At 25.8% G+C, this 13,845-nt stretch overlaps 8 protein-coding genes across 8 annotated transcripts, besides 19 other annotated features; 2 read left to right on the plus strand and 6 right to left on the minus strand.

Annotated features, from left to right (window-relative positions):
- Positions 1–14: part of a microsatellite that runs on past the window's edge.
- Positions 15–51: 37 nt separating this feature from the next.
- Positions 52–92: a sequence feature (AT_rich).
- Positions 93–351: 259 nt separating this feature from the next.
- Positions 352–404: a sequence feature (AT_rich).
- A 58-nt stretch (positions 405–462) lies between these two features.
- Positions 463–505: a sequence feature (AT_rich).
- A 20-nt stretch (positions 506–525) lies between these two features.
- Positions 526–549: a sequence feature (AT_rich).
- Positions 550–716: 167 nt separating this feature from the next.
- On the minus strand, positions 717–1,510 carry EDI_198890 (protein-S-isoprenylcysteine O-methyltransferase, putative; the record flags this gene model as incomplete). The annotated part of the gene is made up of 2 exons (XM_001739448.1): positions 717–957; positions 1,011–1,510. 2 exons carry the CDS (start codon positions 1,508–1,510, stop codon positions 717–719), a joined length of 741 nt encoding a protein of 246 aa, XP_001739500.1.
- Positions 1,511–1,812: 302 nt separating this feature from the next.
- Positions 1,813–1,854: a sequence feature (AT_rich).
- On the minus strand, positions 1,855–2,277 carry EDI_198900 (uncharacterized protein; the record flags this gene model as incomplete). Its single annotated transcript, XM_001739449.1, has 1 exon — positions 1,855–2,277. The coding sequence occupies one exon, from the start codon at positions 2,275–2,277 to the stop codon at positions 1,855–1,857; it is 423 nt and encodes a 140-aa protein (XP_001739501.1).
- Positions 2,278–3,023: 746 nt separating this feature from the next.
- Positions 3,024–3,045: a sequence feature (AT_rich).
- A 54-nt stretch (positions 3,046–3,099) lies between these two features.
- Positions 3,100–3,129: a sequence feature (AT_rich).
- A 54-nt stretch (positions 3,130–3,183) lies between these two features.
- Positions 3,184–3,210: a sequence feature (AT_rich).
- Positions 3,211–3,297: 87 nt separating this feature from the next.
- EDI_198910 (uncharacterized protein) lies at positions 3,298–3,726 on the minus strand (the record flags this gene model as incomplete). Its single annotated transcript, XM_001739450.1, has 1 exon — positions 3,298–3,726. One exon carries the CDS (start codon positions 3,724–3,726, stop codon positions 3,298–3,300), a length of 429 nt encoding a protein of 142 aa, XP_001739502.1.
- Positions 3,727–3,962: 236 nt separating this feature from the next.
- Positions 3,963–3,985: a sequence feature (AT_rich).
- A 274-nt stretch (positions 3,986–4,259) lies between these two features.
- Positions 4,260–7,403, plus strand: EDI_198920 (phosphatidylinositol-4,5-bisphosphate 3-kinase catalytic subunit delta isoform, putative; the record flags this gene model as incomplete). Its single annotated transcript, XM_001739451.1, has 1 exon — positions 4,260–7,403. The coding sequence occupies one exon, from the start codon at positions 4,260–4,262 to the stop codon at positions 7,401–7,403; it is 3,144 nt and encodes a 1,047-aa protein (XP_001739503.1).
- Positions 7,404–7,496: 93 nt separating this feature from the next.
- Positions 7,497–7,666: a sequence feature (AT_rich).
- A 72-nt stretch (positions 7,667–7,738) lies between these two features.
- Positions 7,739–7,761: a sequence feature (AT_rich).
- A 73-nt stretch (positions 7,762–7,834) lies between these two features.
- Positions 7,835–7,857: a sequence feature (AT_rich).
- A 275-nt stretch (positions 7,858–8,132) lies between these two features.
- On the plus strand, positions 8,133–9,548 carry EDI_198930 (uncharacterized protein; the record flags this gene model as incomplete). The annotated part of the gene is made up of 1 exon (XM_001739452.1): positions 8,133–9,548. The coding sequence occupies one exon, from the start codon at positions 8,133–8,135 to the stop codon at positions 9,546–9,548; it is 1,416 nt and encodes a 471-aa protein (XP_001739504.1).
- Positions 9,518–9,579: a sequence feature (AT_rich).
- A 121-nt stretch (positions 9,580–9,700) lies between these two features.
- Positions 9,701–9,738: a sequence feature (AT_rich).
- A 32-nt stretch (positions 9,739–9,770) lies between these two features.
- Positions 9,771–9,808: a sequence feature (AT_rich).
- A 73-nt stretch (positions 9,809–9,881) lies between these two features.
- Positions 9,882–9,910: a sequence feature (AT_rich).
- A 113-nt stretch (positions 9,911–10,023) lies between these two features.
- Positions 10,024–10,072: a sequence feature (AT_rich).
- Positions 10,073–10,606: 534 nt separating this feature from the next.
- Positions 10,607–10,763: a sequence feature (AT_rich).
- A 31-nt stretch (positions 10,764–10,794) lies between these two features.
- EDI_198940 (uncharacterized protein) lies at positions 10,795–12,048 on the minus strand (the record flags this gene model as incomplete). The annotated part of the gene is made up of 2 exons (XM_001739453.1): positions 10,795–11,529; positions 11,668–12,048. 2 exons carry the CDS (start codon positions 12,046–12,048, stop codon positions 10,795–10,797), a joined length of 1,116 nt encoding a protein of 371 aa, XP_001739505.1.
- A 134-nt stretch (positions 12,049–12,182) lies between these two features.
- Positions 12,183–12,708, minus strand: EDI_198950 (signal recognition particle 19 kDa protein, putative; the record flags this gene model as incomplete). Its single annotated transcript, XM_001739454.1, has 3 exons — positions 12,183–12,277; positions 12,335–12,428; positions 12,529–12,708. The coding sequence occupies 3 exons, from the start codon at positions 12,706–12,708 to the stop codon at positions 12,183–12,185; spliced, it is 369 nt and encodes a 122-aa protein (XP_001739506.1).
- Positions 12,709–12,982: 274 nt separating this feature from the next.
- On the minus strand, positions 12,983–13,786 carry EDI_198960 (translation initiation factor, putative; the record flags this gene model as incomplete). Its single annotated transcript, XM_001739455.1, has 1 exon — positions 12,983–13,786. The coding sequence occupies one exon, from the start codon at positions 13,784–13,786 to the stop codon at positions 12,983–12,985; it is 804 nt and encodes a 267-aa protein (XP_001739507.1).
- Between the last annotated feature and the right edge of the window lie 59 nt (positions 13,787–13,845).

Raw genomic sequence — 13,845 nt, forward strand, 5'->3', positions numbered from 1 at the left:
TCTTTTCACTTCTTAATAATTTTACTCTATTCTATTTTTCTGAACTCTGTGTATTTTTTTATTAATTAAATAAAATATAAATTAATATATAACTCGTTTTTATTAATCTTTTGTTTTTATTACTTCTTTGTTTCCTTTTTTTATTCACTGTCAATACTTATTAGAGCTCTTTTCATTTAGATTTAATAAACGTTGATATTATCATAGATTTAATCAATTTGATCTCATTGGTATAATAACTATATAAAGAATGCTTTTATTTAATATTTTTAGATGTTTTGAATACTTCATAGTTCAACCAAGTTATGCTGAGTTATTAAATTAATCTTATAATGTATTGTTGTTACATTGATTTTATAATTTTTTTTTTTGAAAATTTTCTTATTTTCTATTACAATATAAATCACTGTATTCAGTTTGAAGATTATATCATTATTTATAATTCTTATCTTAAAGATACACTTATATTTTAAATTATAAAATAAAATATGATAATTTTATTTTTGAAAGGATAAGGGAATGATGATATTATTATTAAATTTATAAAAAGCAATCCAACAATTAAACACTCTCAGAGATTTTAATAGTACAAAAATGTTTAAATAGAAGTTTATTTTTAATATAACATATCAAAAAATGACATTGTTTAATAATTAAAACTACCCAAATATTTGACTGTTTTAAGAAAAAAACAAAAAGATAAGAAGCATAAATTATTAATCATCAAGATTTTTAAGATCAGGAGGATTAACAGAATTTATAAAAGGGATTCCAATAAAAGTACGATCCATATATTGGGAATATTCTTTACCAAATTGTTGATAAAGAGTGGCCTCTTCATAAGGAATTCTTTCAGCAAAGAATGACCATGAAGCCCAAGCATAAAGGATAATACAAATTGGATTAATTAAAACGAATTGAGTGAAGATTGACCAATAAAACCAACCAAAGTAAGAACTATATCGTTATAAAAAACAAAGTAATAAAATAAATACAAATCAAAAACAAACGGATGACGTAAATATTTATAAATGAAGTCATCAACTAATTTATGACTGTCTCTAGAAGAGGTTTCGATAATATGATTGAAATTACTTGCTGCATAAAACATAGCAACACTTCTAATAACTTGACCAATAATACAAATAACTAAAGCAGGAATGTATATATATGGGCATGTCTTTAAATTAGGGAAGAAAAAGTATTCAATCCAATATTCAGTCACAGCAAAAAATAATGCTAATAAAAACTCGTTGGAATGAGTTAATAAAAATGAAGAAAAACTAACAGACTCTGGATGACAAACAGCAACATACGAGAACTCAAGAATATGGAACACTAAGAATAAAATCCCGAAGATACAAAAATTAGTAAATCCAACTCCACTATATATTAATCCAATAAACAGACCAATAAATAAACCAATTATTACTCCTGTTATTACCATCACATCAATTCTTTTTTCAAATTCAGTTGGACTATGTGCTCCAATTGGTAAATAATTTTTCATTAAATCTAATATTCCTAATTATTAGTTTTTCACATTTTATTTTTAAAGTTATTCATAATCATTATGAAAGAAAAAGATTCATTTTTGATAAAAATAAGATTGTAATCTTAAATAATCTTTTCGTTTCAATTAAAACAAAATATGTTCTTTGTTTGATGATCTTGTAAAACTTTTATTGAGATATAACAACTACTACATTCCTATTTTTATGTTTATAGTATGTAAAGACAATGATTCATTATTTATTTCATTATATAACCAATATCCAATAAATTGTTTTTGTTATATCGAATCGGTCATACATTTAAAAATTTTTAGAAAATGTTTAAAAAAATAAAATTAAACTAGTCTTGTTTTATCTTTTGTTTGAGACGTTGGTTTTGAAGAATAAAAATATCTTTTAATGTCATAGTCATAACAAAGACTAACGGACCTAAAACGCATCCAGTAATACCAAATACATATACTCCAAACACTACGCTCAAACCAACAAAATAAGGAATAATATCTGGAATAAATGAGTAGAACCATCCATCAATAATAAAATATGTCACCGCATGAACACTTATAAACCATATCATTCCTGTAGTATTCCCTTGGAAAAATAATACTAAACCAGCAGGAAGCCAAACAATCATATTTGAAAAAGCTGGTAAAATTGCTAACAAAGCACAAATAATACTACAAACCATTTTATAAGGTAAATGTGCCAAAGAAAAAGTAACAAAAGTTAATGTAAATTTAAAGATGAATAATAAAGAATTCATTAAAATCAAACGCAATGAAGTAGATACAACTCCATTTCTTATTATTTGAACCACCTCAACATCAAAAGGAATTAATTGAGAAATACCATTTAGAATAATATTTTGATAAATTAAGAAATAGAGTAAGCTGTAAATGAATATAAAAAATGCGAATATATTATCTGTTACTGTAGATGCTAAATTGATAAAAAAATATGGTTGGACTTGACTACTTAATAGTTTTAGTCCTTGTAGTACTGCAGGTTTAATTGTTTCTAAAGATAAATAATTCATAAGGCCAAGTTTATCCATATACTCTAATAATATTTTTCCACTATAACTTTCTTCAACTCTAGAAATAATTGAATTAACAGAATCTTCAGATAAATTAATAACAATTTTTGTTATAGTATTAATTAATTGTTGAAATTCTATTATTGATTGTTTAATTACTACAGTTGATAATAAACTTATTAGAGACAATAGTACAGTTATTATCATAAAAGAAGCTAATGTTCTTCTATTGACAAATAAAAAAACTGTTATAACTAGTAATGGTATTAATGTAAAAAGATTTGGTGATGATGAAATAACTAATTGGATTAATGGAGTTATTCCAATAACAAAATAAAAGAAATATGAATACCAATTTGAAGGATAAACAAATTTATCAATACGTTCTATTAATTTGACCAATAAATTAAATGGATAACTTAATACAATAGCACAAAATATCGCCCAAAAACTTTTTTATTAATACTACTCCCAAAAAAAAAAATAAATAAAAATGATGCAAACAATGCCTGTCCGTACAAAGTAATCATTGCATAGTCTAAGTACAACAAATATAATATAGAAAAAATTATTAATAAACAAGTAAAATATTTCATTGATTGAATTGTTATATCATTAAATGACTCATTCATCTTATAAATTTAAATTATTAATTTTATTCTAAGTTCCTTTAATTTTTTTTTATTCTTTGCTATTTTTTTATTTGAATGGTCATAAAAAGAACTGATAAGTAACATAGGTAAATTATTACATCACCATACATTTATTCTTTTGTTTTTTATCAGTGAAACATTGCTCAGACTCTCTTGAATTAATATTTTTGGAAACTGCTGAAGTAAAGAGTTCATCAACACCATCACCTGTTAATGAAGATACAAAATAAACTTTTTCGAAACGATATTGAATTTTAAAACGGTCAACATTTGGTGCTTTTTGCTGATGAAACGATTCATCAAGATCAGTTTTAGTAATGACAAGATAACGACTTGACTGAGGTAGAATATCTAAAGATTCAATCATTTCAAAAATTTTATCAGTTACCTCTTTATTTGAGTCATCATGAAGAATAAAAATGATATCAAAATCTTTACTTTTTGGGTTGAAATTGTTATCATATAAAATATCACAAATTTGAAGTTCTACAACACGTCCTTCTATTTGAATTGTTCTATACATCTATATTGTTAAGTTTTATTTTTTATGAATCCTTAGAGTTATAGCAAACGATATTTATTGATTCATTAATAGGATTGTATTCTTTGTTATCAAATTCTCCTTTGATATACCTATTAACTAATGACGTTCTTCCAACCCCTCTTCCACCAACCACAGCAATATTAACTTTAAAACTTGTTCAATGAATGTCATGAAATAACCATTTCTTCAATAATAACAACAAACCTATTCATAACTTTTTATAATTAATTATATTTATGTTTTTAGTTCTATAACTTTTTTCTAAAGTAGAATTAATAGCTTTTAAATTCTTCCTTTCTTTTGAAATTTTTCGTTAAGAAAAGTATTAAAGATATGTTATTTGTATTATTTTTATATTTCTTACATTTTGATAATTATCAAAAAACAAAAATAAAAAGTTTGTTATTAAAAGAATAACATAATTGTCTCAAGTGAAACTTTTATTTAAGGCATTTAAAAAAGAAGAAAAAGAAAAAATATGTTTCAAGATCTTAAAATTAAGTAGATTTGAGATGAAAAAGTCTGTTCATTCATCAGTAGTTAATTCACAATCACAAGGGTCTATTGTTCATGTGTTTATTCGACACGAAGGTGAAATACATTCATTTACATATTCATCTACTGTATCTCCACTTGATATTATAGACAGTATTAAAAGTACACTGCATTTGACTGGAGTTTATAGTGTTGTTGTTCCTAATATTCCGTTTAAGATTGTTGATTCTATGGAAGGTTCAGAAGTGAAAGAGACAGGGTTTTATAAGTCATGTATTGAATATGGAATTATTCCTGCTTTTGAACTAGTTGAGAGAAGTCAAGCAGAAAAATATGAGAGTGTTGGAACATTAGCAAAATTAATGAATCAATTAAAAGAGAATTATCGAATCATTGGACAAACATATGTTGATGTATTAAGCACTGATGCAGAAGAAATATTTGTATTTAGAAGATCACTTGCAAGAACACGTGTATTGTCAAGTAAAATAGAAGCTAAATACGATTCTAATTTAAAAGAAGAAAACGAGTTTGCTTATACATTAAGTGAACCTAATATACCTGATACTATTAAAAGTATTGATGTTGAAATTATTGGAGAAGACTATAAAACTACAGCAGTTTTCACAATTACTCCACAAGTATTTGTTCATAGGGTTATTGATTCTGCTTTTCATGAATTAAAGAAAGCAGGAGAAGATGCAGTTAAAGGAAATGAACCAACAGAATATATCTTAAAAGTAGTTGGATGGGATGAATACATTGTACCACAACGTGTTAATGGAAAGAATTGGTTATTGAGTGATTTTGATTATATAAGAAGATGTGCGTTACATGGGGAACCAATTCATTTAGAATTAGTTAAAAAAAGTCGATTATTTTCATGTAAAATTAATGATGAAGAAAGAAGAGTCTTAAATTATCTTGATTCCTTTTTTGCATCAGAATTATGGGAAGCATTTGATGATGAAAAAAGAGTCTCACAAAGGCTTTGTACAGACCAATTAAGTGCACAAGTTGTTTCTGTAGAGAATTTATATTCTTATATTAAAACAAAAAAAGGAGAGGAAGAAGAGCAACAAATGGTTACTGATTTTCTTTGTTATTTTAAAGTAGAGTTATATTACGGAGAAAAGCCATTATGTCCAGCACTATATTCAACAGTTTTTGAAGTTAAAAATGGATTAGCCTCTCCTAAGTGGAAATTTACTTTTATTCAATTAATTGCTACACTCCCAGCTGAAACAAAAATGATTTATTCAGTGTATATGACTAATTCAATAGTTAATACCCAAATAGAAAAGATTGGTGAAAATGATAAATGTCTTGGAACAGTGAATACGAAAATCGTTAATTATACAAATGATTTACTAAATGGTGAACAACAGTACTATTTATGGGCAAGTGAACCAAATCCAATTGCTATGTGTTGTAATGCAGTAAGTTCAAAGATGAAAGTTGTTGTTGAATTTCCATCATTAACTAAACCAATCAGAATGGATACATATATCACTAAGAAAAAAGAAATGCAAGTAGAGTTAGAACAAGAATCAGGAAAAAAAATGACTGTTGAAGAATTAGATGCATTTAAAAAAATAGTTGACGCTGATGCTATGGCTGTATTTACTCAAGAAGAATTAAAATGTTTATGGGAAAGAAGACATTCTTTATTAAAAACAAATCCACATGCCCTTGCTCGTTTATTGAACTCTGTTAATTATTGCCAACCAACAGAAGTACATGAGTTACATAGATTATTAAGCAAATGGCCATTATTAGATCCTCAAGAAGCTATTGAGTTATTAGATTTTAGATACCCAGACCCTCAAATAAGAGGTTTTGCTTTACGGTGTATTGATACTATGACTGATGACCAATTAGTAATGTATTTACCTCAACTAGTTCAAGCATTAAAATTTGAGTTACATCATCATTCTACACTAGCATCATTTTTGTTGGAAAGGTCATTAAAGAATAGAAGAAGAATTGGGCATAATTTGTTTTGGTTTTTAAAAGCAGAAATTCATGATGCCAGAGTCACTGGAAGGTATGGTGTTTTGATGGAAGCATTCTTAAATGGATGCGGAAAATATAAAAATGAATTAGAAAAAGAAGTTACGTTCCAAAACGAATTAGTTGTTATCGCCAATGAAGTAAAACAACTTGGAACAAAAGATGAGCAGAAAGCTCATTTAAAGAGTTCATTAGCAAAATTAGAATATCCTGATGAAATGTCTTTACCATTGGATGCAAGGTTTAGATTTAAAAAACCAGTTCCAAACACTGGAAATGTATTTAGTAGTAAAAAGAAACCATTGATGTTGGTATTAGAAAATGCAGATCCATTAGGAGAACCGATTATGGTTATTCAAAAAGTTGGTGATGATTTAAGACAAGATATCTTAACTTTACAAATGATAAGATTAATGAATGCTATTTGGAAAAATAATGGTCTTGATTTATGCATGTTACCATACCTTTGCATTGCCACAGGAAATGAAATAGGAATGTTAGAACTTGTTAAAAATTCAGAAACATATGGAGCAATTATGGCTATGGACAAAAGTAAATTTAGTGTTATTAAAGATACTGCAGTAACTACTTGGATTAAAGAACAATGTGCCCGTCCAGAAAGTCCAGTAACATTCCAAGAAGCAGTAGAAAACTTTACTTATTCATGTGCAGGATATTGTGTAGCAACATACATTTTAGGTATTGGAGATAGACATAGTGACAACGTAATGATTACTCGAGATGGTAAATTCTTCCATATTGATTTTGGACATTTTCTTGGTAATTTTAAATCAAAATTTGGAGTTAAAAGAGAAAGAACACCATTTAAATTTACTCAACACTTTGCTAATGTTCTTGGAGGTAAAGGAGCTCCACAATTTGTTAAATTTGAAGAAATTTGTATGAATGCTTTTATCATTATAAGAAAACATGGTCCATTGTTTATTTATTTATTTAGGTTAATGCTTGCTACAGGTATTCCTGAATTACAAAGTGCCAAAGATATTGAATATATGAGAAATATGTTCATGTTTGATAAAAATGATGATGAGGCTAAAGAGGCGTTTAGACAACTCATTTATAAGTGTCTTGATGCTTGGTCTCAAACTGTTAATGATTTGATTCATGACTTCGTACATTATAAATGAGTTAAATTCACCCCAATAAAAAGTCTTTTAGTTTTATTCTTTTTTTTTTAAGTTTATAACTTCGATAGTATTAAAATAGATAAACTAAAGAACATTATATTATTAGTTTGTTAAATTGTTTTATAAAGTATAATTGATCAATTGTTTAATTTATGTATAAAATATTTCTCAAAATTCTATATTTTTTAAATTTGTAAATTTGATTTTTATGTTATCATATAGTTTCATATAAAACAAAAATAATCATATTAAAGAAAATTATTGAGTATCATAACTATTATACTAAAAAGAAATTGTTACTCTAACTATACTAAAAAACTTTTCTTTTTTGGTAGTAAAAATTTTAAATAAATATATTCATCTTTCACAATATGCTAATAAGTAAAAAGTTAAACCCAAAAATTATTTCTTTCATTATGTATAATTTAGAGTTTTTTAAATTAAAAATTTAAATGCATAATACTTTTTTTAGGTTGAAATAGTTTGATATTATTTACACATTTTTCTTTTAATAACTTATGTTATTTGTTAAAATATTTATAGTCATTTTAACTCAAGGAGTTAAATAAATGATTTATATCTCATAATATAAGGAAAAAAATACTATATTCAAGGAAGCAAAAAACTCCTTATTCGAAAATTGAATTTTTATTGAACAATCCTTCTTTACAAGATAAAAATTATAGAGTATGAAAAAAGGTTCTCAGAAAGAACTCTGAAGTCATACCTATGTTAAGTGTAAACAGTTTAGATGCATATACATCAATGCCAAATCTTCCAACCACATTTTCAAAAACAACAAGAAGTTCTATGCCACCTCAAATGTCTTTAGCTAAATCAGGTCAATTACTTCATACTAATAAAGCATTTCGAATTCCTTATAAATTAATAGTAAAGGGTCATGAAAATAGAAATGAAACTGATGACTCTTCTCAAATATTTGCTACACCAAGACGAAGTTCAACAAATAAATCAAATGTAGAAATTACTCAACTTACATTACAATTAAGAAAATTCAATGCAATTCAAAGTAAAATTGATTATAAAGATATAGATACTAAAATAATAATTTCATTTCAATCAATTATTAGAGGATATTTAACAAGAAGAGTTTTTGGTTTAAAACTTATGATTAAAAGAAAAGCTGCATTAATGGAATTCTTAACTACTGAAGAAAGTTATAGTAATAGAATGAATGAAGTATGTAAAAAGATTTACAAACCATTATTAACACTAAGTAAAAACAATCGCTTATTAGTTGAAAAAGCATTTTCAGTATATCAAGAGATTAATGAAAATTCACAAATGTTTTGTAATATAATGAATAATGCAATGAAAAATTATACAGTATTTAAGAATGTTTCTTGCCATCTTTTGGAATGCGTAGAATATTTAAGTCCTTATATGATTTATGTTATTGATAATGAAAATTCAATAAAAGCAGAGAAAGAGTTAGAAAAATTATCAATCACTACTCAAGTGTTGTCTATTGTTAATGAAGGTAAGTTACAAAATAGGAGATTAAGTGGATTATTACAAGAGCCTTCAATGAGAGTTATGCAATATCCAATGCTTATAAAAGAAGCACTAAAATATACTCACCCAAAACACCCCGATTATTCTGCCTTAAAAGAAGCTTATAAAATATATTATTTCTTTACTACTTTAATTAATTCTAGATGTAAACAAAAAGATTTATTAAATGAATGGGCAAATCTAACTAATCAACCAGAAATTAATATAAAAGGAAGATTTTGTCTAGGGGTATTTGATTTAATTCCAAATGGAATGGTAAGAAGAAAGTCATATAAAAAGATGCTTGTTTGTAATGATATTATATTTATTGTTGTTGATAATTCTAAAAAAAGTTTTATTGACTTAACTGAACCTCAAAATTCATTTACTATTGAACAGTCTTTAAAAATTAATGACACAACAACAGTTCAATTAAAACACCCAGATATCCTTGAAATTACTACAAACTCTGAACTCATCTCAAAAAAATTCATGAAGACAGAAGAACGTGATGAAGCAATGAAACAAATTGAAACTTCTGTATCTGATACATTTTTTGATCTAACTAACACTAAACAATGGATAACTCTTTTTTCTCGTATTAATAAAAAATTTGGAAATCAATTATAATTTAAATTCTATTTTTACAAATTAATATTTTCTGTCTCTACAAAACTACATTTTTACTTCTCTTACTTTTTGATTTTATTATTTTTCTGAAACACTTCTATATTTTTTTCTATTGAACAATGTTAACTCTTTTCTATTGTTTATCAATCTCGTAAATTTAGTAATTTATAATAATTGTTTAATATTATTAGGACATTCTAAATAACTTCTTTCTTTTTCTTCATTTATATAATTTTTTATTTGAAAGTATATTATTAATTGTATTAACTTTATACTATGAATAACATCCTTTAATTATTAGTACATATTTAAATTTTTTTGACATATAAGTCGTTAATATTTCTAAATTTTTTAATAATATTGATTGTACTTTCTGTTCTATTTTTTTAATTTTATAATGCTTTATTAAAGAAATAAATACTCCTAAAATATATTATAAGTCAAACACTGGGATTCAAAAGAATAAGACAAAGACATTTATATTTTAAAATTAAAATTCTATAATCTAATATCTAAATTTTTTTCTATGAACAGGTAAACATAATGTTATAAACAAAAGAGAGAGTGGTCATCATTTTCTAATAGATATAAACTCTATCATCATTTAAAGTAGTATGTCTAACTGTTTTTATTCAATCTTATTGAAATAAATAAAAATACGGCTTGTAAAAAACTTGAACAATAATAATGTACAAAAATAAACATTCTATTTATTGATCAAGAAACTGGTTGAGAATATTTCGTTGCAACTAATTAACAAAAATTTAAATAAGTTAAGTAAATACAGAGAAATATTTAAGAACCTTTAAAAATACATATGGTTCATAGAAATCAGAAACAAATTAAAAAGTTGAAAATAAAGGAATAATTTTATAAACAATTTATATTTTCCCTTTTTCTTTGTAACTTTCAATATTTTCTTTGATAAAAATGATAAATTATATTTAAAATGTTTGAACTAATCCTAGAGCTTAGTGCATAATAAATCATTATTTCTAAATTACTATATGATATAAAACAACATTGATTAAAAAAACAACGAATTTATATTCAACCTCATTAATAAAAATAAATTAATAGTAAATAAAGAGTAATAAATTATTCTCTTACAGAATATTTTATTTTAATAAGATTTTAAAACAAAATGTAATTGAATTAAAATACAATTATGTCTTAGATTTTTTTCATATTAAAACTTATTTGTAATATTTTTATGCTATACTTTGTATAGACATTAAAGAACTAACTAGCTTTCTTTATAGAGTTGACTGTTGTTTTCTTCATTGCCAGTAATCGCCTTCGTTTTTGTTTGTTCATCATCCCAATCAATAAAATAGTCTTTTGGATGATAATTTCTCATCACAATATCTATATATTCTTGTCCAAAGTAATTATGCATCTTTCGAGAAATTGGGCAAACTTGTTCTAATGTAGCCCATTTAATTTTTTGACCTGTTTGTCTGTGATACAATTTTCCTTGGGCAATAGCCCATGCAACTCCTGTTAGTCTATGACTTTCAATATCCTTTCTAATACTCTCATTAATAGACCTGAAAAATCCTTCGAATGCAGGATTAAGGAAATGGAAATGAGAAGAGTTATAATACATATAAGCATTGTGCCAATGTTCTGGAGTGTTAAGAGGACCATCTCTTCCTCTTTGTTGAATGAAGTCCATTAACATTTCTTCAATCTCATGACCAATTCCAAGTCCTGGATGAATTTGACCAGGAAGGACCATACTTCCTTTCTTAGGTTGAATTCTATAGTCTTGGAGCCTCAACCAATCAATGATTGTTAAATCTAAGTCATGTCCTCCTAACTTTTTTTTCATAAATTTATTTCCCTCTTCAAAAGCTTCTTTCATGTAATCTGGAGTTGATATTTTTTTTGCATTAGATACATTAAATTTACCATTTACACGAAGGAATAACTGACAAATTAAGTTATGAGAATCTTTTTTTTCGTTAAAAACATACATCTAGAATATGAATAAACAAAACTTTTTTCTTTTGTTTCAAAGAAAATCTTAAATCATTTCATTGGTTTTTTTCTTAAAGAAAGAATTATTGAAACCAATAAAATCCTTTAATATTAAAAAGAAAAAGAATAAACAAACTTTATGTACATAATAATCAGATGTATCAAAATCAAAAATTAAATCATTGAGGTTTTTACTTTGAAGAATTTGTTCAATACTATATCCTGCATTTGATCCATTTTTGACTTTATATTTCATTATTTTATTAATTAACTCATCATGGTCAAAATAATTTAAGAATTTATTAGAATTCTTAGGGATATTGCTAAGATCTAAAATATCTTCATCATCAAAGATAATAATATTATTGTCTATAGAATCAGCATGTAACATTGTTCCAAATAATAAATTTGATATTTTTTGACATATTTCTGAGAAGAAACTTTGAACTAAGACCCATAAAAAACACCCATCTCTTTTTTGTTTTTCATTAAAAAGAAAATCTTCTTCAGAATTCATAAGTCGTTTAAATATTTTTTAAGTTTTCAGTTTCTTTTTTTGTCAAGTATATTATTTTTTTTCTTTTTTGTTTGTTAAATTCTAAAAAAATCTTTTAAAGAAACTAATCAACTGATACTAAAATGAGAATTTTATTATTTCTTTCCAACTTTCTTTGTTGGTTGTGCTTTTGCAGCTTCTTCTCTTGCACTTTTCACAGACTCTGCAACAGCTCGAATTAAAGTAATTCCTAAAATTTGAGTTTCTACTCTTAATCTCCTAAATGAAAAAATTCATCACCACAAACGATTTTTAAATGGTGTAATACCAACTCCATTTTCATCTTTTAATTGAATACGAACTCTTCCCATAACCCATTGTTGTCGTGAATATCTTTGTTTCTATTATTAAATATCATATTTTTCTAATTAACTAGAATGAAATGAAAAGACAGATAATAGTATGAATAATCTGTCGAAAAGAAAAAATATAAATCCAAACTTCTAGAGCAAAATTAACTTTTAATGTTTCACATGCTTTTTTGAGATCAAACACATTTGGTTGTTTAACTGCAATTTCTTTAGAAACTTTTCTTCCTTGAGCTATAGTTAATTCACCATCAATATAAGCCGGATAAATAACAACCCATCTTGAAGTGTCAACTTTTTGTTGTGTTGCCATTTGTTGTAATAACTATAAAGTAATTTTTATTAGTTCAGTAAATTAAAAAAAATGATTAAGAAAAGGGACTTGAATAAACTTTGCTCAGTCTAGTCAAGAATCAGTATGTAACCTGAAAAGTAAAAACAAGGTCTGTTTAATACCACGTTCATCAAAGTATTTAAAAAAGAGTTCATTAACAATTGAACAAAGAAAAAAAATCATAAATAAAAAGGTAAAATATAAGAACACTCTCACAAAAAATCAATTAGAAGAACACTAGTAACCAAATTAACTATTTCATTAATTCCATTACTGAAGCAAATTGGACATCTGTTTCATTACGTAATTTGTAAATACCCTCAACAATTGATAATTCAGTAGCTGTGGTATCCATACCAACAAAACCACACCAATCATTAACAATCATACCAGAACCAAGTAAGTTACTTCCACGATTAACTGTTCCAGCAACTAAAGGTACTTGAAGAATTGTACCAATTTCTTCTTGTTCTTGTTGAGTAGTGTTTGGTGCAAGCATTGCACCTTTATTAGTGATAACAGAATAAGTACCAACAAGAGGATTTCCTCCAACAGCATGTCTAAATACTTCAACTCCAAGAACATCAGCAATAATTTCTTCTGTTTCTCGATCAATTTCTGGATGAACAAGAGCAACATAATCATTACATGCAATACAATTTCCTAATGCAGACATTCTTTCTTCAACTCGTTGAACAACAACATCATCTGGTAATGAATTTCTAAGATGTAATAATTCTTGATCATTACAAGTGTTTGGTAATAATAATCCTTTTCTATTACCGACAGCTAATCTTCCAATAATTCTCAATCCACCAATAGTTGCTTCTACACATGGAATTTTTGGTGAAACTTCTTGTTCAATAATTTTGTAGCTTGATGATCCACCTGGAGCAGTAATACAATATTTATTAGTGAGTTTAGTGAACACTCCAATATCAGCACTATTTTCATATTCAGCTCTTAATGCCATTTGATCTTTTTTAACTGAAAACTTTTTAGTCCATTTTTTCGTTACAATAGATTCCTTTATGAACCCTTCAGGGTTTTTTTCCATTTTTTAATTTTTCTTTTAATTCATACTTTGAATCTTGTCTTTGAGGCATGTCTTCTATT

The sequence above is a fragment of the Entamoeba dispar genome, genomic scaffold, assembly GCF_000209125.1.
Source record: "Entamoeba dispar SAW760 scf_1105229462189 genomic scaffold, whole genome shotgun sequence".
Lineage (NCBI taxonomy): Eukaryota > Evosea > Mastigamoebida > Endamoebidae > Entamoeba > Entamoeba dispar.